The 24305-nt window shown below is 41.7% G+C and overlaps 4 protein-coding genes across 5 annotated transcripts in view; 2 read left to right on the top strand and 2 right to left on the bottom strand.

Moving 5' to 3' along the window:
* The first annotated feature begins 1922 nt into the window (after positions 1 to 1922).
* On the top strand, positions 1923 to 10137 carry LOC147237375 (cytosolic 5'-nucleotidase 1A-like). The gene is made up of 6 exons (XM_086148277.1): positions 1923 to 2417; positions 3666 to 3833; positions 4649 to 4778; positions 7135 to 7257; positions 7378 to 7562; positions 8956 to 10137. The coding sequence occupies exons 1-6, from the start codon at positions 2277 to 2279 to the stop codon at positions 9304 to 9306; spliced, it is 1098 nt and encodes a 365-aa protein (XP_086004403.1). The 5' UTR covers positions 1923 to 2276; the 3' UTR covers positions 9307 to 10137.
* A 1813-nt stretch (positions 10138 to 11950) lies between these two features.
* On the bottom strand, positions 11951 to 13930 carry LOC147237374 (interferon alpha-inducible protein 27, mitochondrial-like). The gene is made up of 4 exons (XM_086148291.1): positions 13812 to 13930; positions 13668 to 13700; positions 13343 to 13504; positions 11951 to 12207 (listed from the first exon to the last, which is right to left on the bottom strand). The coding sequence occupies exons 1-4, from the start codon at positions 13819 to 13821 to the stop codon at positions 12122 to 12124; spliced, it is 291 nt and encodes a 96-aa protein (XP_086004417.1). The 5' UTR covers positions 13822 to 13930; the 3' UTR covers positions 11951 to 12121.
* A 1464-nt stretch (positions 13931 to 15394) lies between these two features.
* On the top strand, positions 15395 to 19245 carry lgals8b (galectin 8b). The gene is made up of 8 exons (XM_086148161.1): positions 15395 to 15575; positions 15721 to 15809; positions 16559 to 16769; positions 16897 to 17016; positions 17108 to 17134; positions 17675 to 17763; positions 17857 to 18022; positions 18127 to 19245. The coding sequence occupies exons 1-8, from the start codon at positions 15537 to 15539 to the stop codon at positions 18274 to 18276; spliced, it is 891 nt and encodes a 296-aa protein (XP_086004287.1). The 5' UTR covers positions 15395 to 15536; the 3' UTR covers positions 18277 to 19245.
* A 325-nt stretch (positions 19246 to 19570) lies between these two features.
* LOC147237372 (palmitoyltransferase ZDHHC14-like) overlaps positions 19571 to 24305 on the bottom strand; it is a 54100-nt gene continuing 49365 nt past the window's right edge. The window contains exon 9 of one of the 2 annotated variants that reach the window (XM_086148139.1): positions 19571 to 20752. In XM_086148139.1, the coding sequence (XP_086004265.1) occupies positions 20303 to 20752 (450 nt within the window). In that variant the 3' untranslated portion in view covers positions 19571 to 20302. The remainder of the gene's footprint in view (positions 20753 to 24305) is intronic. The other variant, XM_086148149.1, reaches the window with a different exon arrangement.

Genomic DNA, 24305 nt, shown 5'->3' with positions numbered 1-24305 from the left:
AGCTTTGCGCCAAATGCTCATTCAAATCAGCTCAGTGGGTGCGGCCCAACTGTTTCATGGCTCCATGTCCTGTTAACCCCCTCCGAGCTTCAGATGACAAGCGGAACACAAAGACAGAAACAAGTGCAGGCTAAGACCTTTGGACCATTTATAGAAAGTGTTCCACTGATGTTTCAGCTTGATGTATAATCCTTATAATATTTGTAGTTTGTCCATGGGCCCTTCGAGGGCAATGTTTTTCTAAACGATAACAAGTTTTAAACTGCCACAGTTACCACCCTTTATTTCTTTTCTCCAAAATGAATGGAAGTCATCTTTGAAATAAACTTTGGGGTATTTACCCCTCAGGAAAAGATAACTGCTATTTGTCTGAACACTGAGAAAGTCAGGCGGTATAGTCATTTAAATACAATTCAGAGGTGAATACAGAAAACACCCAATATTTTAGACCAACATCCTGTATCTAAACAAACAAGAGTTTTTCTTTCATGTCCTCTTTGTGTCGACAGAGGGAGGAGGAAGCTAGGAACCCATGAGGTATTTAGAACTGCAAGGCTCACTTATCTTCTACCACACTCTAGTGGCTACAGGTGCAAAATGCAAGACGTGACCGAGCTTTTGGTACCAAAAGACCCCAAGGGGTCTCAAAATGATGAGGCAACTGTATTTGCTTGCAAATGTTTCTAAAGTTTACCGCGAATAATTCAGAAAATATCACTTTCACTTATGCATAACTATAGCAAATACTAATGGGTTTTCCATTGGCTTAATTTTAATGATCTTCAATGTTTTTAATATGGCAGATTGGATGCATTTACACTTGGACAGATTCCAAACAATAAAAGGGACCCGCAATCCTCAGTTTGTCTCCATTTTGTCGATTAAAGTTTTATTTTTTTTCCCTCTTTAGCCTGATGCAACAGCAAATAGCTCTTTGCCTTCTTATTCTTTTGTTTTCAATTGACTTTAAAAGGGTTGGCTAAATCAAAGTAATTCGGCCCAAATTTTGAGAAATGGTTGGAAAGTAGTAAATGTTGTGCTTGCTGTGAAAGACAACAATGAGAAAATGAAATACTGTCTTATGTCAGACTCATAAAGACTGCCTTCATATCATTGTTTCCACCATGTACTCATTAGGACGGGACAGAAATCCTTTTGTTCCTTGATCCTGAGGACAGACCTCCGGTCTCCATCATTTACCTAGTCACCGTCTGTGGCAGGCAACCTTCCCGTTTGTTCGAGAATAATTCACACCGTGTTATTTTGGTCTTCTTTGAACTCTTATTCTGTTCTTCTGATGGAGAAGACCAGGTGTTTACTGACCAGGTACTTACTGTATTTATATATATCATAACTAGTGTTTTTTTTAGCCAACCAAATAATAGATGTGGGCGTCTTGAACAATATGACTTGCTCAATGTTGCCAGGCAACTGAGACTGCTGCTAGTAATTCAATCCAGTGAGATCCTGCGGGGGTTTAAACATGGAACCGCAAGAGTAGAGCGGCGTTAGATGCACAGACAGAGGAAAGGATTCAGGATGGACTCAATTTCCCACAGTGCTGAGTAGGGACGTGAAATGAATAATATGTAACACAGATCAATGTACCTTAGATACTTTTGTAGATTTCAATATATATACGATACTTTAAATGACAATTGTAGTCTTTCTCTGAAAAATGGTAGAAAACCTAAAATGGATTTTCATCACAGAGGCAGGAAATGCATTACAAGCATCGTGACACAGTGATGCTTTTTATATGACAGTCTGTTCAAGAGGATGCAACAACTGGCTGTCATGTCTGAAATCTGACATGCTGCTGCTCCAGGGGAATGAAGCATGGAAAGGGTTAAAAAGGGGAGGATGCAAAATGGTTGATGGACAGAGTGCAATAGAGTGCAGGAAAGAGAGAAATAGAGACAGAGAGATGTAGCAGTGAAAGAGGGACATGATATGCGTTTAGCCAGGGATGACAAGAATCATGAGCTTGAATCGTGCATATTCCCGGATCTTCATCTTTCTTAGGCTGGATCTACTTGATGTTTTCATTTTCCAGAGCATTTAGTTGAGTGTTTGTGCTACTGGAGCCTGCTCAGTCTCCTCAGTCCACTGATTCAAAACTGCATGTGCAGCAGTGGAGGGGGATTTGGCTGAGGCTTCCTGGCACTGTAAGAGAGACCACGCAGAGATTGCAGAGGGTTCAGCAGAACTCACTGTGTACCTGCAAGACCTGGGGACCTCTCAAGAAGAAAAAGAGAAGAGAAGAAAAAAACAAGATGAATCTTAACAACGGTCAAACTCTGGCCTTCAGCAGATCAGATCTGACCAGGAATGGCAGCAGCAGCGGCAGGGAAGCCCCCCTGGAAGAAGCGCAGAGAGTTCTGAAGCCCTCCACTCCATCCAGGAAACCTAAACCAGTAGGTTCTAACCTGTAATGCTGTCTGATTAATGATGATGATGATGATGATGATGATGATGATGATGATGATGACACCACCACCACCAACAACAACAACAATGATAATAATAATAATAATAATAATAATAATAATACCACTACTACTACTACTAATAATAATAATAATACAGTGGTTAGCGCTTTGGCCTCACAGCATGAAGGGCCCAGGTTAGATGCCAACAAGGGGACCTTTATGTGTTTCCTCCGGGCTCTCTGGTTTCCTCCCACAGTCCAAAAACATGCAGCAGGTTACTCGAAAAAATTGCCCCGAATGAGTGAGTGAATGGTTGTTTGTCGTTATGTGTCCCTGCGATTGACTTGCGACCAGTCCAGGGTGTACCCCGCCTCTTACCTGATGACAGCTGGGATAGGCTCCAGCATCCCCGTGACCATGACTGCAGGATAAGTGGATGGATGGATAAATAATAATAATAATAATAAAAATAATAATAATAATAACAATAATAATAACAATAATAATAATATTAATAATAATAATAATAATAATAAAAAAATAATAATAATAATCATGCCTTTTATTTTAAGGGGCCTCTCTTGAAACTCAAGGACAGGACAGGACAGGACAGGAGGCCACCCACTTTGATAACATGTACACACACGTGTGCTCATCATCAGGAGCTGAATTTAGTGGTGCTACCATCTTAAAACCTGGATACTATAGTTTACTAAAAGGACAGATGTCACTTGTCAAATGACTAATGTGAAAAATCAACAACATACTTTTTCTAACCACCGTCTTCTAGCTTGAAGTGACGATAAATCTCGAAACAACCCTTGATTTCAGTGACTGAAAAAGGATGTTGAGTTCCCCACACTAACAAATGGAAATTATTGCACATAACATAAATACATTTTTTGGGGGGGGGGGGGGTTGCAGATATAATTGAAAGGTTAGAATGCGTCTGAAGTTAGAATTGTATCCTCCAAAGAGTTAACAGGTGTCTGGTATGTAGATCTTTGTTATATCAGTGTTTCTCACCATTGTCACCTCTGCCCTGTCATATCAGCCCACTCAATTCTCCCACTGTTATGTATCAGGTGCCGATTTTATCATAAATCATTCATGTATGCTGGGTGGTCTCAACATCAACAAAGTTTTCTCATCACAAGCTGCTGCTCAAAATATGGACAATGTTGTCAGGATTGTTCTTGAAGGTAAGTCTCTATAAACCCTCCGGTCTTCCAGCCCAAACCAGAAAATGCCATCACCATTGGGGTGTCTGCACGAGTGCTCTTTAACATGGAGAAGGAGCAGCAGATCTATGAGCAACAAGGCATGGAGGAGTATCTCAAATATCAGGTGGAGCATGAAGACAAGCCTTTTAGTCCTGGACCTGCCTTCTCCTTTGTCAAGGTCAGAGAAAAAGGTGGTGCGTGTGTTTGCTTGCTCACAACCACACACATACACACACACAAACCTGCGCATGTGCATGAACACACATGCGCATGTACTGTACACAAACAATCAATCAAACTAACAACCCTATATCTGATTAACCCCAAGGCCAGTACTGTGACTCTTGACCTCTAAGGTCCTCCATCCCAGGCCTCATACAGTGAAGAGTTCTATCAAGTTGAAGATGTATTTCTTTTTCAATTCATGGTGATTTTTTTCATTTCAGCTTTAAACAAATTATATATATATATATATATACACACACACACACACACACACACACACACACACACATATATATATATATATATATATATCTTTTTATTTCAAAAGATTGTTTTTCTCTTTAAATAATAAAGTTACTAGAAGTGGATATTAATGATTTTTTTTCTATTCCCTCCCAAAATATCCCCTCCGAGATGGATGGAGTCTATGTTATCTTCTATTGTCTTTTTTTCAGTAGGTTATGCTATTATATTATATGTATTTTCTAATGCCTTTCTCCTAGAGTAGGAGAATGGCTAGGTTTCTTGCTCATGCTAAGGGACAGAATTATAGAACCACAGTATACAAGACTTGGCGATAAACTGAGAGCCACCTTAAAGTGACAGAACTGTGTTTACTTATCCCTTGATGTTGAAAAGCTCAAAGGGAAACTTTCAAACCCGTCCGAAACTATCATACCCGAAAAACATCCACCGCATGATTCCCAACACAATGGCACCACACCATCTGAATATATATCACTGAGATTGGTGTGTTTGCAATTTCAGGCTCTGGAGGCTGTGAATGCTGAGCTGAGGGAGTTGTATCCAGATAGCGAAGAGCTTTTTGACGTTGTCCTGATGACCAACAACCACGCCTACGTCGGCCTTAGACTCATCAATACCATAAATCACCACAGTAAGTTCATGGCTTTCTAAGAAATTGTACTAACAAAAAAGCAAATTCATATCCACTCTCTTGCTTGATCTTTAAATCCACTGAGGGTATTTATCATGCCGGGCTGCTTTTGACTTATTCAACAGAATGTTGTTTCCAGAAAAAAGCTATGAAACTATGTTCTATCTATAGTTGATGTGACCGGATGCTAACAACAGCTGGAAATATGCTTTGCATGTGGCCTATGTTTCTGTGTTACTAATGGACATTCAACTTGGCCTTTCAACTTTGACCTTTTTGGTTGCATATAACTGAGATCCAATTTAGTTTAGAGGTTTTCAGAAACATTGCTTTAGTTTTGGATATACTGTACACACTAGTTTTTGGGACATCAATGATTTATAGAGATTTTGGATTATGCGGAAATTTCCGTTACAATAGTATCACTTGGCAAAGACGACCAATCGGTAAGTCACAAAGAGCTTTAGGTATCAACCATAACCGACTGACGTTGCTCTCAAGCCCAACTCCTTCTGATCTTTGTGTGAAACTGACACAAAATGTCAAAATACTATTACCAATCACTGCAGTGTTTTTTGTCATCGTCTCCCTGACAGAGCACACTGCTGAACAAGTAGCGAATTATTTCATGGCAAACACCAACATTCATGAATCAAATGCTAAAACTTACAAATTCTAGCCGGCTAACTAACATTTATCTGAGGCTAGCTGTACTTGCGAGTTGGACAATAAACAAACTTGCTTAAAACTTGTTGTCATAGCTCTCTCCCCTATCCTATTGTGAACAAGTGCAATCTTATCTTTACCCTATGACTGATTTAATACCCCTTTTTTCTTCTTATGCTTCTTTACCCCACTAGTAAAATTTATTTTCGATGTCTTCCCTAGTGGGAATGATGGGTAGCTGTCAATCATCCCCATCATATGTGTTAGCAGACACCACTCACTGCAAAACAGCGCAGCCGACTAACTTCGAAGTATTTGTGCCACTAAAATACAAGACACAGCTGATCATTGCAGCTTATTTTATTCATATCCTATTTTTATTTTTTAAGCCTGTGTTTGTGTGGGTCTCTGCCAGTCCAAAGACATGGACTGGCAGAAGATGGATGAGACTGCTAGTTAAAGCCTGCTTCTTTGGAGCTTCTTGTTGGGGCGCCAAATGCATTTGCATAGTCCATAAGTAATAAGAAACAACTCTTCTATTGAAACAATAAAGCATAAAGACCATTCAACTCCATCCAAATGTGGGAGATGTTAAAGTGCTGCAACAGGGAAGTTTAAATACACATCGAAAAAAGTATTCACTCATTGGCCACTTTGACTGGCTACTTAATTATAAGTGTCAGAAGCTTTGTGACTTCATGTCCCTCCTCATGTGAGACAGAAATTGAATCAGAGCAAGAAATGTTTCCTTTGTTGAAGTAATGGAGTGAGAGAGAGAGAGAGAGAGAGAAAGGATGAGAGTTAAAACCAAAAAGGAAAGAAAGTGAAAAGTTTCTTGGCCTGTGGTGCCACTCTGTTCTGAAGATGTTTTGAATAAAGTCACTTGATGAGTCCCGAGTGTCAACAGTACTCGCTCTGCTGGAAAGGTTGCTCTCCTCCCTGAATATAGGGTCATTGGTGGGATCTTTCTCATGGTCAGTTTACAACATTATTTTCCCAGAGGCAGGCGATGGTTGCTGCCGTCATTAAGATGAGGGGAGAGAACTCCGAGACCGGGTTTGAGCTCCCGTTTTCCTCCTTCCCTGTAAGCAGCGGAGAGCTGGGACTTTTTTTAAATGTGCATTCACAGTGATCCTGTATTCTTTTGCTCTGTAAAACTTGCAGAATGTTTACCTCGGACAGTCTTCAGACTGCATTTGCACTTTCATTCCTTCAAACTGTAACATTCAAAACTGAAATTGCGGTACACTGATAGAGGGGAAGCTGCAGAAGAAGAAAAACACAAACGTGTACATTTGAAGTTCACATTTGTTCCATTTCAATGCCATTCTCAATTATACCAATCATGGAAAACATAGGTAATTATACATAGGTGGATATCTAAAAAGACTGATGTTTTTTTGGACAATATTTGCTAATTTTTCAGCAACTTCATGTTACTAGAGACATTAAGACATGATGTTTTTATTAAAAACATCATGGATAAACAAGCTTCTTTATCAACAATTTAAGTCACACTGAACTGAAATTCATCTTTCACACTGAAGTAATGATACAAGGAACAATAAAGTATAAAAGATTCCTGAAATTAAGAATGACCTTGGCCGTTGAGAGTGCTGAGTGGGTTCTCCTTCTCTCATCCTTGGAATTACCTGTCATATGCTAATTGATATTATGGGATTCCTCACAGACTTATTCATCGAGCGCTTCTGTATGACGGGGGGGAAAAGTCCCATAGGATATTTGAAGGCCTACCACACTGATCTCTACCTGTCTGCTGACCCGTTGAAGGTCAGAGAAGCTCTGCAAGAAGGTAAGTTGTTATTTGTTGGTCTGCGGATAGACTTTAACAGCATCTGCGACACGTACATCGAAATCTTTATTCTAGCACATTCCATCTTATTATGTATTTGATCCGCCATGTTCGCATCAGGTATAGCAGCAGCAATCATGTTCATGCCGGAGAAGATGTCGGCAGTGCCAGAGACCCAGCTGCGCGTTGCCTTCGATGGCGACGCTGTCCTCTTCTCTGACGAGTCTGAGCGCATTTACAAGGCCCACGGTCTGGACAAGTTCTTCGAGCATGAGAAAGCTTACGAGAACAAGCCTCTTGACCATGTACGGCATAGAGTTTGTATACACTTTGTGCGTCTATACAATAACTGCATTCACTTGAGAGAAGCTTTTGGTTTCGTGCAATTTGTGTTTTTTTTCAAATGTTTCAATTTTATTTATTTTACACCTGGACTCATGAGAATACTTGTGATATGGAAACATGCTTACACCTCTCCAGGGTGGGTCGGAAACAGATTTGGTGTAAAAGCAAAAGAAATGGCATAGAAAAAAATATTTTTCAATTCAATTCTATACTTTATGGATAATTTTTATGAATACACTTTGAACATTTTTACAATACTCACCTAATCGGACAATTTTAAGGTGCATTTCATTTCATGGAACATGAAAATTATATGACTTAGAACCACAGTGACAGCTGATTTTGATATGGTGCTGGTCCTAAGCCGAGCCTCAATTTTTAACAATAATTGTCCCGTTTCTCTGCAGGGGTTCTCTGTCTTCCTCCCACAGAGTAAAAACATAAAATGGGTAATTACAGACTCAAAATTGTGTGTCTGAGGGGGTAAATGGTTGAATGTTTCTATTTGCAGCCCTGTGACTGACAGGTGACTGGGCTAGGTTAAAACCAAGCTCACATGCTATGATAGCTAGAATTGGGTCTTACCTCACTGTGACCCTGAGGGCAGGATAAGTGGTATAAGCAATGAATGAATTAATCAAAGCGTCTGACATGCATTCTTACAATTTTTACTGAGGTCAAGTCTAATCAAGTCAGATTTTATTTTTTTAGTGCCAAATCACAACAAATGTGTCTTATGAGGGAAGATCGGGAACACATTCTCTCAAATGATCGACAGATTCCCAACATTCCATGCCACAATCGACAGTGGCAAAGAAAAGCAGCTTTTTACTGGGTGGAAACCATGGATAAATCCAGCTCAATGTGGGCAGCCATCAGTATCAACCATCCATCTATTGCCGATTATCCTACACTCGGGGTCGCAGGGGAACCTGGAGCCCATCCCCGCCGTCATCAGGCGGGAGGCAGGGGACTTCCTCGACCTGCCGCCTATCAATCGCAGGGCCACATATACAGACATTAATTCACACAGAGGTTTTTTCAGTTAACCTGCTGCATGTTTTTGGACTGTGAGAGGCCAAAGCGCTCACAACTACACTGCTGTGCCACCTGGTCTTAAATGTGATAAGAGACATACCGGGTAAAGATTAATAAAGGGACATGAGTCCAGACGGAAATGAAAAAGTGGGAGAAATTTTAAAATTCTGATGTTGACAAACGGACTGTTTAACATTTCTCCCACTTTTTCATTTCATTTTAAACAGTCCGTTTGTCAACATCAGAATTTTAAACTCCCAAAATATCATTTTTGTTTAAATATAAAAATCCAGTCTCCCTTCCATCTTTCTGCAGGGTCCCCTGAAGGGCTTCCTGGAGGCCTTAGGAAAGCTACAGAAAAAGTTCTATGGCAAAGGCCAGCGCATGGAGTGCCCTATCCGTACATACCTGGTAACAGCCCGAAGTGCAGCCAGTTCAGGATCCAGAGCAATAAAGACCTTGCGCTCATGGGGCCTGGAGATTGACGAGGCTCTGTTCCTGGCTGGCGCGCCCAAGGGGCCCATGCTGGAGAAAATCAGGCCACACATTTTCTTTGATGACCAGCTGTTTCACGTGGAGGGGGCAGCGGAGCTTGGGATGGTGGCATGTCATGTGCCCTATGGGATTGCTCAGAAGGGGTCAGAGACGTCCCCACCAACCGAGTGAAGCTGTTGCAGAGGCAATAACTGACACTTCCTTTTTGTCATTCAGCAGAGATGATGTTATAGGACAGTTTAACAGTGGACAACAAAATTACATCTGCAGCTACACAAATTAGAGATTAGTAAAGAAAATCTCATTGAAACATAATTCATTTATCGGTAAACTCAACAACTGTTAGGTCATAATTGCTCAAATAAATATAAGCAATAGTAATTGATTTTTTAATCATAACTAAAGCCATTTCTAACAGCAAACAAAGTTTTGCAAATAATGCCTCTTGTGAAAGTGCTACTCAAAACATGTATAAAACATTGTTTAATTCTTTTCTTTCACATAGTAATTATTTGTTTTTTGGTCAATATCCTCTAATCGTATTTACGCTACATATAATGTTAAATACAGTGAACGCCCACACAATGAGTATTATAGTTTTAACATTTAATCTGCTTTTTCCTAAGTCATCCATCCTGATAAAAAAAAGCTCTTTAGTTGCACTTAAGAAACAATCAGTCACTTTATAAGGAAGCTGGGGATTTTATCACTTAACTGCTTGACAGTGTTTAGTATTTGTTGAACTTCCCTTTTTTCCTGACTCATGGTCAGTATTGCATGATCATGGCATGTTGTTCATGTGCTCCACTGGTATATGAGAATGTGTTTTAGACATTTCAAGCCACGTGAAATATCTTTTATATATATATTCTATGTTTTGTCCTGTTCTGTGCAACAGGGATAATATATTTAGCTTTTACTCAACTGAGTGCAGATGTCCATTGATGCAAACTGTTTGTTGGCTCCTACCCTGTCTTGCCATGAAAGAGTTTTACAATTGTATTGTCATCAGGTGTTTGACCATGACAAAACTTGTGAAACCTAACTGTGTCTCAAGTGGATTTTGTATACATGGAGAGATTTTGGGCTGTGATGTAAATTTCAAGGTGTGTCAGAAGAAACCATTAGTACGTGGTCTGGTTTGCATGATCACTATGGTACCGAAATTACTCCTTAGTTTTTGCCTCGCTTGAAATGTAAGCCACTGACTTAGAGAAAAACCACTAGACTTGTTTAGTTTTCAGGATAAATTTAACATTTCTCACCCCCTCGTTCAATCAGATAATTGTACATGTGTTGTTTCTGCAGAGGAAAATTTACAGCAAAGAATAATGCAGTGTAATAAATCACAACGGTCCAATTTTTTGTGAAGTGAAAAAATTGTAATGTTTCTATGATCCCACAACTTGCCAGAGTAAGGCACGCTGTGTGGTGATTCAATTAACATTTCCATGTTCGTCTTCCTGTCGAAATATGGGCATAAATAATGTGTTAAAATTGATGATGTTAGAACGGAGAGTAGAGTCAACTTCTGATGTGTAATGTGGGTTTAAACCACAGGGGTTGAGAAATGCAGCTTTAGAGCACCTTTTAAGTGAGGGGTATTTTCCAGCTTGCCTTTCATTCTGCTGGGTCACTCAGTTGCAGTGAGACACACAAATGGGTCCGTTGATGGTCTTACCATTTTCTTTTCAGAACTATACCATTCGTTCATGGTCCTTTTTAATTGACACTGAAAATCACATGATTGTAGTGTTCATTGATAACTTTTTAATTGATAAGAAGGGCAATGCCAAATCTAAATTAAACTCCTAAAAATAAACACTTTGGAAAAATGCACATTAAATGGTAATAAAATTGATATATATATTATTTTATGATGATTAAAAACAATCACACTTGGATGGCATTGATAAAGGGATGAGAGTATGGACAGCACAGGAAGAGTGGACATTCTTTTTAGATTGACTCATTTTTTTTGAGACCCGTCACATTGAGCTCAGTACGATGGTGAAAACAGTTTGCCTTGTCTCAAAGCTGTTGCTTGGATCCAAGTGTTTGATAGCATGTGATACATCTATTCTATTAAATGATGGCTGCTGGACCAAATCAGTGTAATAATGTATGTCAGTCCAAAAGCCCAACATCTGAATAGTAAAAACACACACAACTCACTGATCATACTTACTGCTCAATTATAGCACCTTGTCTTACAGTAGCCTGTAAGCATGAACAAATCAGGAATTTTTTGCTGTTGGTACTTGACTTTGCAGCTGTTTTCATCCACTCTCTTCAAAGTATTCATAATCTGCATCATGAAGGGATGTTATCTGAATATTTCTGTGTTTTTTCTGGTTCAGATTAATGAGTAAACATGTTTTAAGAGGTAGCTGAAATTATACGTTCCTGTCAAGCACTGAGCATTAAATGAGTGAAGACAACTGTTATCAAGTTGTTTCCCAGTGCTAATGAAGAGTTTCAAAGCTGCTCAAGGATGTGAAAAGGATGGGATTACTAACCTGCTTAGTTCAAATGTTTTTGATCCCGAGTGCAGTTTAAATATTATTAAGCTGAACATTCAAATATCAGTCAAAAAAGAAACAGTCTCCATCAACGATCTGACTTATTCTTGAGCTGATGCTTGATCCCTTCCTCTGTATTTATGTTTACAAGGTGAAATTTCAAGCATGTAAACCATTTTTAGAAATTTATACTCCCTTACCATAAACCCCCCTTTTGAATTAGATGATGTTGAACACCATACTTACAATGATGGGCTCCACAATTGAAAATAACTGACTCTTGACACCAGATATCAGAAGAGACATTTTTTTGGTTTATTCGAAAGTGATAAGAATTTTAAATTGTTTTTTTTTTTCCCCACTAATATGGTGCAATATTCCCAATGTGACTGGATGAGACTTAAATAAGCCTCTGTTCCATTTCAAATGATCCACTTTTCCACTGTGTTTTTTTTCTTCATGCCTCAGATAAGTGCAGCAACCAATCCTGCCACTGCTCCTCCAATGCCGCTCGCAGCTGCAGTTGCAGCACTTGACATCCCGGCCATACCTGCAGTGACACAACACACTTCAAATTAGGTCCAAAATCACCAATCCGTCTTTTCTGCCAGACATCAAAATATACATGATTGTAGGAGCATTTTTTGTACATTCTTAAATTGTGCCATGATTTTTTCTTCTTCGCCTTTCAGCTTTTCCCTTCAGGGGGCACCACAGTGAATGACATTTCCCTCCAACCCTATTCTCTGGATCCTCCTCTCTCGCACCAACTACCTTCATATCCTCTCTCACCAAGTCTCCCTCTCGTACTCCTGCCTGGCAGCTCCAATTCCAGCATTCGTCTACAAATATATTCACTATCTCTCCTCTGTACATGACCAAACCATCTCAGTCTGGTTTCTCTGACCTTCTCTCCAAAACGTCTAACATGAGCTGTTCCTCTGGTGGACTCATCCCTGATCCTATCCATCCTGGTCACTCCCAAAGAGAACCTTAGCATTTTCATCTCAGCTCTGCCTCCTGTATTTGTGCCATGATTGATACATTAATAAATAGGATTAATCCAAGCTTTGAGAGTCAGTGCAATTGGATATTATAATTAGGGTATTGAATATTTGGTCAGCACGCACATGATCAGAGAACAGCTGACTGTTTTTCTTGAAGTCTGGAAAAATTCCCTCGAGCAGTAGAATCATCTGATATTATTGGAACTAGTGCAGCTTTTGAAAATGGTTTAATGAATATTTTCTGTAGTGTCCGAAAGTAACCTGGTGAAAGGAATCCCTACCTGGTCAGCACTTCTTGTTCAATTTTTTTTTTTTCATATTTACCACAGTTGAAGTAAATTAGGTCTACATTCACAGGTGCCCATGGATGCATGCGAAGGTAAACTAGTTAAAAAGGGGTCCTCAGCATTCAAATAAAAGATCCAGAGGAAACCTTTCTATTAATTGCATTGAAATCAGACATTTTGACAAGATCAATTCACGATGAATAACTAGATTTTATAAAATTAGACAAGGAAACATAATAAAGGCATCGATCTCACCGTTGCAAGGCTAACGGTTTTCAAGACGTTCTTAAAGAGCACAAATCATGACCGTCTGATTACTGTTGTTTATTTAATACACCGCTAGATCGACAAGCTGCGCCCATAAAAAGATGACGCCATCTCGATTTCTTACCAGCAGACTGCAGGACTGCCACTGCACTTCCAGCGGCGACCCCTCCTCCGCTCGCGATTGCCGAAGCAGACATCATGCTTGCGGCGTAGGAACCAGCGGCGATCCCCGCCGAGGTGAACCCGACCACCCCGAGTGCAACTGGGGCCAGTAACACCGTACCTCCTGGGGGACAGAGGCAAGGGCACACTCTTCCAGACTCCGACAATGATGAACGTCAAATTGAAATAATTCGTGGTTTTATACATTAAATGTATCATTGTAATATAATGTAAAAGAAAAGAAAAAAAAACAAATAATACTGACGCTTCCCCGACCGTTATCTTACCTGCGCCTGCGGCGGTTGCTAGCGCGATTGTCACTTGAACAAGGGAGAGACAAAAATACACAACATAAATAAAAATATCTCGCAATCGCATTCAACACATAATGCGTCTGAATAAGATTGTAAAGGATTGGAGAAGGCTCTTACACAGTCCCATTGCGATGACGTACTAGAGGACCTCTCACCAAGACGGCCTTATTTATACTGAAATTAAGTTTCGTTTCTGTGGAAATATGGCTGGAAAAGCGGGGGCGGGGTTACCCCTCCCCTAACACGTATCGACAAACGAAAGGAAAGCGAATGAGAAAGTGGAAAATTGTCTAAATGGGGGAATTTTGTGACTGAGAGTTAATGATGGAATGACTTTATATGAACGAGGGCATCGAAAACACCGTAACCACGCTTTCTGCAAACAAACAGGTCCATTGCCCGGGATGGATGCGTCTCGCCTTGACTCTTGGGTGGATACGTATTTTGGCTGGCGGGACACATTTCTTTGTTATTATTTTACGCACGGGCCAATCAGGTAGCATGTGCATTGAACAAAATGAAAAATGTAATTGAAATATTTAATTTTGGGGGCATTTTATTTCAACAGTAAAGTCATATAAATGCACCGACATTATTTGTATGTAATCATCCATAAAAAAATCAACAAAAGGAAAGAATAAGGAGTTTCTACATTCAATATTGATTGAATACTTATTCAAATAGTCAAAGAAAATAGTTTGGCAGGCTGGATAAAAAAAGCAAAATGGGGCAGATCTGGCCCGCGGGCTGTAAAATGCCCAGATCTGCCTTGAGTTGACAATTGAGGAAGGTAATTTTGAGTACATTTATAGTTTCATGACCAAGAAGTCTACTTGAATTTGAGGATGGGGTGATGGGGTGAGGGTGGATCCCACAGATGCTGAAGAAGTGCCAGCACTGAGAGACAACGTGGTGGGGGCGGTAGGAACCTTTTTGACTCGGAGGGCCTTAAAAGCCAAATATTTCTTCATTGAGAGCCATTTAGTAGTTTTAAAAGTATAATACATTAAATATGTCCTACTTTTAATGCGACCTCTTATCATTGCATATTAGACATACCGCATAGCCAAATGCAAATTCCTCTGTCCACGCAGCCTGAAAAGCGCGGTTATCATTGTCTTTCTATCTTTTCCGCTACAAGTGTTGAAGCTGATAAACTAGTTGGTTATCTGATAAAAAAATTATTTCTTCACCTTTACAACGACCCGGACATGTTCGGTAGCCATTGGTTCCCGACCCGACTGACGGGTGACCCGTGAAATTCATCTTCATATCTAATTTCTGTTTACTTTAAAATGACACAGTATTATTAAGAAACATCACCAGTATTTTAAAATCAGTTCCAAACTGATTTTTGTGTCTGAAAATGTTGGCAGCGGACAGCATGAAGCCAAATAAATGAAGGCGTTACGTAAAGACATTTTACACCCCTATTACGTTGATAAGCCGCTTATTTCAGCGAAATTATTTTCAGCGAAAACTTGTCGAATATTGCCATCATCCCGCTTTGCGACAACATAAAATTAGAGTATACTTAATTAACCCCCCCCCCCCCCGAATAGAAGCAGCTAAAAAGTCAAGTCGAGTTTCCGTAATGTCATAAAAGTTGGAATGTTTATGTCCATAAAAAGATAAATCGGTCCTCCATTAACACACAATCTAGCAATAGCGCGCCGAAGCGTCAGGCTAACCCACGTCCCCAGTACGCCTGCGCGGAGTTGAGGGCGCTAACCGAGAAGATGTCCGCCGCCACCGTCCCGGTTAACTGCTAACGGGATCGTTTCCGCGCAGAAACCTTCCAACACCGCTGTCCCTGAGCTCAGCTGTATCACCGGAAGCTCGATGTCTGTGGCAAATGTGAAACACAGTGTCCTGAACCCGGTAAGCGGCTCGGTGTTACTTTACGTGCCGCCGTCGGTGCCGTGACGCAGCCGACCATTGATGGCCCCTTAGCTAAGCCAAAACGAGCTGCGCGGTCTGTCTGCATTCTGAAACTCGTGTTTCTTGTTTTTGCCCACACCTTCAGGCGGTCCCTTACACAGGACCCATACCTGGAGGCCTGCACTCCGGGGAGATCATCATCATCCAGGGCTCGGTGCCCCCGGATGCTGACCGGTAAGGTTCTGATGTTCGTGGTAAACGGAGATGTTCCCCTAGTGCACCGAGTGCAGCCCCAAACCAGATTCCAGCCCTTCTCTTAAATATATTTGATTTCGGATCAAACTAGACGGCGATCCTCCAGCCAAACTTAATGCAGACCCTGATGAAACCTGTTTTATTTATGTTTGTCTTAAGTCAAGCATCAAATGAAATCGTTGTTTGAAAAAAGAAATATTAAAGTTAGGTTTTGTACTTTGTTCCACTTTCGCCTCACTCGTCTTTTTATTTGCTTCTTGGCCCGTTTCTTTTCACATTTAGAGGTTAAATGTCAAGCCTTGACTACAAGGCAAATGTATGTGTCACAAAAATCATATTATTAATGGGTGTATTCACAGATTTTTATCCTGAATTTCGAATGTATATATAATTTTATCTCAAATGTATCTCGATTTAGATCACAAAAACCAGTAAACAGAAAAGGATAAGGCAATTTGTAATAATTGAAGGATCACATCAGGGATTCTGTGGCTGACATTGAAATAAATAGATGGATAACTAAACTGCTGCCTGTTATCCCAGGGGGAATCAGTGTTTTTCTGTTGCATGTCTGACATCTGATTTTGCATGAGTAACTAGGTGTTAAATCATTGCAACTTGAGTTCACATGTAATTTGAGAGACCCCTTTGGTTTTGGCCCCCTGCTGGAGCCGGAAGCTTTGCCCTTATCAGTAGAGGTGCCTTTTTGGACGGTGTCCTCTATGCAGGTTTCAACTCGACCTGTCCAGCGGCTGCAGTACGAAACCACGCTCAGACATCGCTCTTCGCTTCAGCCCAGTCTTTGACGGCTTGCCCTCCGTCATGTGCAACTCCATGCTGCAGGAGAGCTGGGGCCAGGAGGAGACCCTGCACCAGCTGCCTTACAAACTCGGGGCACCGTTTGAGACCATCATCTTGGTGCATGATGACGTCTACAAGGTCAGTGTTGCTATGACAACAGGAAAAACAAGGCCTATGAATTCAAAGGAACATCAAGTACTGTATAAGTGCCGATTTAGGTGATGGCATGAGAGAATGACACTAAATCACTCACCTTTGCCTGTAGGTGGCAGTAAATGGCACTCACCTGCTGCAGTATAAGCACAGAATCCCACTGGACAGGGTGGACACCTTTTCTATTTCTGGGAAAGTCAGGGTGCATGCTATTGGCTACATCCCAAACTCAGTAAGCGCACAACCAACCCTGAACTTAATTTTTCATTTTGAAAAGATTTATACCATGGCTTAACATATAACAGTCCTTTTCTTCTTCACAGGCAATATTTTCAGAGTCAGGAGACTTGGTGAGTTTTTTGTTCCGCTTTGCCTCATCTTGTGTAAAATTACTCTTGCTGATTACACACTGAACAATTTATGTTTGAGTTTTTTCTTCACTCATTTTGTTTTTCTACTGTTTTATCATATGGAGTCAAATTTGGCTGAACACTAAAGTTTCTTGCCACACAGAGAAGTGGCTGTGGCTCAGTTAGGAGATTGGGTGTCCCTCCAATCAGGATGTTGGCAGTTTGATTTCTGACTCCTCCTGTCTGCATGTTGAAGTGACTTTTGGTTAGACACCGAACCCCAAGTTGCTCCTAATAGCCTGGTTAGCACCTTTCATGCTGCCATCAGTGCGTGAATGGGTGAAAATAATCCGGCATTTAAAGCTTTGAAACCGCTAGATGTGAGTCTTACATAAGTGGAGACCTCTTGTTGAAATCTTCTTGTCGTGGCAACTGGATTTGAATTTCTTCATTTGAAGACGTTTCAGCCCTCATCCAAGAGGCTACTTCAGTTCAGAACCGAACATGTGGTGCAATACAAATAGCTCCTCTTCATTGCAGAGCCTCCCTTATAAAGGCAGTTTACTGAAAGGACTGATTCCTGGTCAGCACATCACGATCAAGGGACAGGTCAGCATGTATCCTCACAGGTAAAATAACTACCATGGGATATGAAAGGCAACCCCACCATCTGTTTTGTCTGACATGACAGGAATACACTTTGAAAACTATGTCTCTTCCAGTTTTACTGTCAACCTGCGCAACAGTCGGACAGAAAACATTGCACTCCACCTGAACCCTCGAATGAAGTCTGGCATGTTTATCAGGAACTCATATTTGAGTGAATCTTGGGGTCAAGAGGAGCGAGAACTGCCCTTCTTTCCTTTTTCTTCAGGCGACTATTTTGAGGTAAAAAGTCAAATACCATCTTCAAAATGTCTGATTTTAAATCTCCTTCTGGATTAAATTCTCGCCGAAGAATATATAGCCACTGTTTTCTTTTCTTTTGTCAGATTCTCCTCCTCTGTCAGTCCCATCAGTTTAAGCTGGCGGTGAACGGAAAACACTTGTTCGACTTCCGACACCGGGTGCAGGACCTGAGCAGCATCGACCAGCTGGAGATTATGGGAGACCTGGAGCTCACAGACGTCAAGCTGTGGTGACGCAGGATCCTGAACCGGCACCGACGCCACCGTCACAGAGCCCTGTCAGTCCTGGTTGTCGGCGCCTCGTTAGCTCAGCCACGGTAACTCGTGTGATGGACGCTGAAAAGTCTTATTCACATGGTCATTACCTGTGACTTGATGGTGAGCTAATCTCGTGCCGGTGGTGAACCAAGTCTGGAGAGGTTGTGACAGACTGCAAAGTCCAAAAGACTGATGCATGACAGCAGGCTGTGCTCAAGATCAGACCGTGTGAGCCCCCATGACTGTTTACAAGTTAGGATTGCTTTCATTTTCAAATGGTCACTTGTTATCTCTGCCACAAGAAACTCCTATAGACCTTGACAATAACATTGGAGAACATGTCTCAAGTAAATTTTTGCACCAATTTGGTTTCAATGCCTCCTTAAACAAGAACCTGGAGTATTGAATTTTTCTTGAGACCAAAAAGACTAGTAAGAGACCAGTAAGAGTCTCGCATGCAATTTTATTATATGGCTATGATTCTTTAGAAGTTCAAAGTACAAACGTTACAGTATTTTATCTTGATGTGCCTCTGCGGAAACTGCTCACTCATTCATGTAACCTTTTGGAAGTGGTTTTTCAAAATTGTTCTCCTCAGGAACATCTCTGACCACTATTGATGGTTGCATTATTTTGATTTTATTTGTTAAAAGTGCAACGGATGTTGAGCACAGTGCTTTACAGGGTCCGTTTGAAAACCAACCACTGTGTTTTGTTTAATAAAAACACACTTTGAAAACTTTATGCAAGCTTGTAGAGTAGAGTAGAACCTGTGACCATCTGTCATCCATCCCAGTCAGTCCTGCAATGATCATACTCCGTGGGTTGCAGAAAAATTTGATAAGGCTTTTCTTTAACAAGTTTTTCGCCACACTCTTGTAAAATATGTATGTACACATCTCTATGTAACAAATTATTTATTAACAATTAAAAGTCATACAATTATATCCTTTGACGGTTTGGAGATTTTGTCTTAAAGCACTTGTGTCTATTTTTCACTATTGAACTTCAAATGCTGCACATCTAAACCTGTAGTTTTCCCTTTTGTCCACAAGGTGTCAGGAGAATCATTTTAATTGACTCGACAAGTCTGCCTTTCTGACTGAAGACAAGTCTCAAGTTCAATACTTAAGCTAATCAACGATGGTTGGAAGACTTGTTTATTTTACATCAGCTCATTTTTCTCGAAAGAGTATCTGAGGAAGGGTTTCCAAAGAATTCTGCATCACGAAAAACTTGTAACTACTTCAAACTGATATGAATGCAATTGGTATCTGTTAAAAAGTAGATGTTTTATTGATATTCACAGGAAATATAATTTGTAAGATCTGTAGTAACCATGATACAATACAGCGGTCTCTTTAACATAGAAAAGCAGAGTGACGGTATGCGACATGATATCAACCATTGCACTGCTGAGAATATCCATGAAAAAGGCAAACGACATTGTCTAATCAGCAACAGGCAAATAGGCTTGTCTGTTTTCTGAAAAACCAAAAACAAACAAACAAAAAAACCTGTCGGACCAATAGCCCATTGACAGAAAGTCCTTGACCAAAAATGTCAAAGGTTTTCCAAACATTTAACTTTTTTGTTAAAATGTCTGAAACTAGCAAATGTACTCCATTTTGAAAAATCAAGTCCTGCCCCTTAGTAGGTTCCTTCCAGGAGCTTATGGTCTCTGCTTCTCTTACAGTACAAAAAAAGGGGAAAAAACAGGTGCATGTCAAAGTTTACACCACAACATCAGGATCCACTGCCTCGGCTCCATCAGAGAGGTTTGGGAGGACAGTGGCTGAGAAAAAGCGGTTCCCTTCACTTCTATAGGATTCCACTTCTATAGGATTCCACTTCCTTGTAGCTGAATTTCAAGCAATCATTTCCAAATGACTTTCACTGTTGGGGGAAAAAAAAATAACGTGAACTTGGCTTGTCAAAATCTGGTGCAGGAGGGCTTTAAATATTCTTTTTCAGCTTGAGGGAGTGGTATGTACCCCCCTTGTCAGACAGAGCTCAGCTTTACTAGTCCTCTGACAGAGTCCTCATGAAGTGAGTCCTGGCTGGCTGGATTGTAGAAGCCTGCCTGCATTGTGTGGTTGTGGCCCAGGGGGCTGCCGCAAGGAAGTAAGCCTGGCGGCGAGGGAACTTTGTCTGGAGTTAGAAAATGGTGGTGATGGGTAACCTGGTCCTGGAGGGGGTGTGCGTGCACTGGCAGTATGTCGGTAGTCTCTTGGCAGCTCAGGCTGGATGTGGATGTTGGTTGGGTGGGCTGGCTGAAGGGCAGTGGGGCGCAGGGGCCGCCCAGGGAGAGGGAGGCTCGGCCTGGGATCGAGCCTCCGTTTTCTGGAGAGGCCGTCAGGATGACTGGGTCAGCACTCTGCTGCTGGAGGAGAGGCGTGGTGGCAGCCTGCAAAACGAATTTGGTGCTCTGAATGCACTGGTCTTGGTCGCACTGAGAGAAAGCAGCACAACACAGAGGGGTGTGGGAGGGATGAGGGTCAAATAAAGTGCCAAAGGTGAGAGAGAGGATTTGAGGGAGTGGATAGGTGATTGGATAAGGGAGAGAGAAAGACAGAAAAAGATGTTAGTAACCTTGCCTAAATGCACTCACACAAAGCTGCTGCAAGTGCAACTGGCCCAGTGAAAAACAGAGCTGAGGTTGACTGACAGCTGAAACAAAAGTCAGAGCCCATTGATCACTCAACAGAGCAGAATGGAAATCACGCTGCTAAAAATGGGGCAGAGAACAGGGTTAGGTTAGGGTTATGATACCTCCCTCAGGCAATAGTAACATTAGCTTTAATTGCATTAGCCCTTTACTTTGAGAGAGCAATTGTTCATTTGGTAACAATTACGGAAGAAATATAATCAGTGTGAAGTGGTGACATAAAAGCAGTGTTTTTCCAGCCAAGCTGGACCACTCCCAGAGCCATGGTGCTAGACAGGATAAAACAAAGGATTTGTCTGGATGTCTCACCTGTCTGTCTCAATGTCACTGACCTGAAAAGAGCAGATTGCAGATTTGATATAGATTTCGTTGTGTTTTGAAATGCAGTGACAATAAAGGCAACTCTATTCTATTCTAGATCATAATTATAGCTTTAAGTTGCTAACTTGACCATCGATGGGTCAGCTGAGCAGACTAACTCTCATTATAACATATTTAATATAACAGGACACAGATGTGGTTTTTATTAGCCAACTGGCAGCAACTTTCTATTGCATCTTATGTCTGCCATTCTCCAGAGAAATTGTGGAGCACCAAGAAATAACTGGTGTTAATAACTGTTGGGATGCAATCACATCTTTGCCTCATTCAACACAAAACACATATCTACACATGTGTGTGCGTGCGTGCCCCCCAAACCCCCTTTACACAAAGATTGATGGATATTTATGTGCTTTCTTTCTCAGTTGGACATGCATATACAGGGGACAAGCATAATTCCAGCTCCACTTCACTAAGATAAAAGATGTAGTGGGTGATTCAATAAATGGCGGATACAAAACTCTTATCCATGAGACTCTAATGCCCCTGAAACACCAGGCCAACAGCAATTTGCAATGAAGTACAACAAGAAAGGCAGATGTGAAAAAAAAAAATCAAATTATGACCAATGAGGTTGAAGGATAAATCCTATAAAACGTAGTTTGCCAATAAAGAGTTTTTGCTTCTTGTCACAATTTGCAAATTCCTGACTGCCAGACTCAACTTCAAACTTTCTTTGAGATTCCTTCATATTTACTTTTTCACATTTGCCTAGAGGGTGTAAAAACCTCTTCTTATCCTCTTAAGAATGATGCATTAAAAAAGAATGGCAGAGCTCTACAACATTTGGCACAATGGGAGCACAGAACCTTTGAACAATAAAATACTTTAATGTTAACTGTTATCTACACAATATAAGTACAAACATTTTGGTAAAAGTTCAATCGTAGCCTCCATGGAATCAAATTCTGAGCAGTGCATTTGTTATTGAGATGCCATGTGACATCATCCCCCCAACCCTCTTTCTCACACACATGCACACACAGTAACCATGGAAACAGGTTCCACATATACCGTCGTTTGAAGCTGCATCATAGACGAACGCCTTGCCCTTTATTACCCGAGAGGAAATGTATAGGCTTTTGTGCAAAGGCACAAGTCAGTGACCGTGTTGGACCCATGTCTGTCACACACTGCATCATGTGTGGTGGGATTACATCTTGTTTGTGGTGTAAACATGGTCTGTTTGTCTGGTCCATTGCATGCCACTGGTAGCACAGTTTGTCAATACATCAAATGGAGGGGGGAGGGGCAACCATCCCCTCTTCCGTTGAGCTGATCCGTACGCTGAATGAAAGACGTTGAGAGATGTTAAAAGATGTTGAGGACGACCTCAACATCGTCTATGCCCGCCTCGAGAACCCCAGCCACAACACAGAGGTGAGTCACACACAAAATGGGACCTCCGACCCCCCTTCTCATTCCTCCTCCCTCCCACCAGTATCATCAGACCAGGTGCACAGAGCGCTGAGAAGGATCAACCCTTGCAAGGTAGCCGGACCAGACAACATCCCGGGGCGGGCCCTCAGAGCTTGCACCAGTGAGCTGGCTGACATTCTCACCGCTATATTTAACCCTTCCCACGGCCATCGTCCCCCTCCCCAAGAAGAGCCCACCCACCTGCCTGAATGACTACAGACCAGTAGCATTCACTCAGACCTTTATGAAATGTTTTGAGAGAGTGGTGCTGGCCCACATTCAGAACAATATTATGACCCCCTGCAATTTGCATATCGGCCCAGCAAGTCCAACTCAGACACCATAGCCGCAACCCGACAGGTGGGAGAGGGAGTAATGACTCCTACATCAGGATGGTCTTCGTGGACTACAGCTCTGCATTCAACACCGTCATACCCCAGAAACTCACACACAACATGTCCACCCTTGGCCTGCACCCCACCCTTTGTGACTGTTCCTGGAGTTCCTGACTGGCTGTCCCCAGTCTGTCAGGATAGGTAACAGGACCTCAGACAGCATAACCATGAACACGGGCACTCCTCAGGAATGTGTCCTCAGCCCCATCCTCTACACCCTGTTCACCCACGACGGTGTCACGTATGACGACAACACCGTTCTGAAGTTCACAGATGACACTGCAGCGATAAGACGCATCACCGGCGGAGACAAAATCACCCATGGGTCAAATGTGGCCCGCCACGTCATTTTATGTGGCCTGCAAGGACATCTTAAAGGTCTGATTGTCTTAAAATAAACAAGTCAAATGCGTGCATTGATCATACACTACATTTCCCACAATTCATGCTGATGGTGTAACCCAGGAAGTGACAGCATCTTGCCATTAGATTGCCCTGTATCCACATCAATGAGATTTTCAAGTGGAATTGAGAAATACAAATGTTCCCCAAATGTCTAGCAAGAGAAAAATTGATGCAGCTGGAGGGCTGTCTCATGAAAGATGAGACAGCATATACAACACTTTAATTTGGAATTTGGATTTGACACCCTTGGCCCTCAGGATAGAGGTGGTCAGTCTGGTGAAGTGGAGGATAACAACCTCACCCTCAACAAGGACAAGACCAAGAAGATGATAGTGAACATGAGGAAGGAGATGAGACCTTATTGGTCGAGGTTCCTCTGAGGTCTTGAGCCTGAGAGGGTGAGCAGCCAGGTTCAGATACCTGGTTGTCCATATAAGCGACAACCTAACCTGGTCCCTCAACACCATGAAGACAGTCAACAGGGCTCAACAGCAGCTGCAATTGAGGAGGCTGAGGAAGTTGTGCATGTCGCCTAAGATCCTCAGCAACTTCTACAGCTGCATCCTGACCAGCTGCATCACAGTATGGTACAGCAGCACCACTGCTCTGGACCACAGATGCCTGCAGCGAATGGTAAAGACTGCAGAGAGGATCACCAGAACCCCACTTCCTTTTCTGCAGAGCATCTACCACCACAGAGTCCACAGGAGAGCTGCCTCCATTGCCAAGGACCACAC

This window comes from Fistularia commersonii, chromosome 1 (genome assembly GCF_037954325.1).
Source record: "Fistularia commersonii isolate RoL2024-O1a breed Wild chromosome 1, RoL_Fcom_v1.0, whole genome shotgun sequence".
Classification (NCBI taxonomy): Eukaryota; Metazoa; Chordata; class Actinopteri; order Syngnathiformes; family Fistulariidae; genus Fistularia; species Fistularia commersonii.
This window is presented reverse-complemented; position numbering and strand designations above follow the sequence as displayed.

Excerpts from the sequence above, each read along its gene's own strand:
- LOC147237375 (XM_086148277.1), top strand. The coding sequence starts at position 2,277 with ATGAATCTTAACAACGGTCAAACTCTGGCCTTCAGCAGATCAGATCTG. Across the intron at positions 3,834-4,648 it reads CTGCCTTCTCCTTTGTCAAG|GCTCTGGAGGCTGTGAATGC; the intron begins GTCAGAGAAAAA and ends TTGCAATTTCAG. Across the intron at positions 7,563-8,955 it reads AGAACAAGCCTCTTGACCAT|GGTCCCCTGAAGGGCTTCCT; the intron begins GTACGGCATAGA and ends ATCTTTCTGCAG.
- LOC147237374 (XM_086148291.1), bottom strand. Across the intron at positions 13,505-13,667 it reads AGCAACCGCCGCAGGCGCAG|GAGGTACGGTGTTACTGGCC; the intron begins GTAAGATAACGG and ends TCTGTCCCCCAG. Across the intron at positions 12,208-13,342 it reads GGCAGTCCTGCAGTCTGCTG|GTATGGCCGGGATGTCAAGT; the intron begins GTAAGAAATCGA and ends GTGTCACTGCAG.
- lgals8b (XM_086148161.1), top strand. The coding sequence starts at position 15,537 with ATGTCTGTGGCAAATGTGAAACACAGTGTCCTGAACCCG. Across the intron at positions 16,770-16,896 it reads TGCATGATGACGTCTACAAG|GTGGCAGTAAATGGCACTCA; the intron begins GTCAGTGTTGCT and ends CTTTGCCTGTAG. Across the intron at positions 17,764-17,856 it reads GTCAGCATGTATCCTCACAG|TTTTACTGTCAACCTGCGCA; the intron begins GTAAAATAACTA and ends TGTCTCTTCCAG.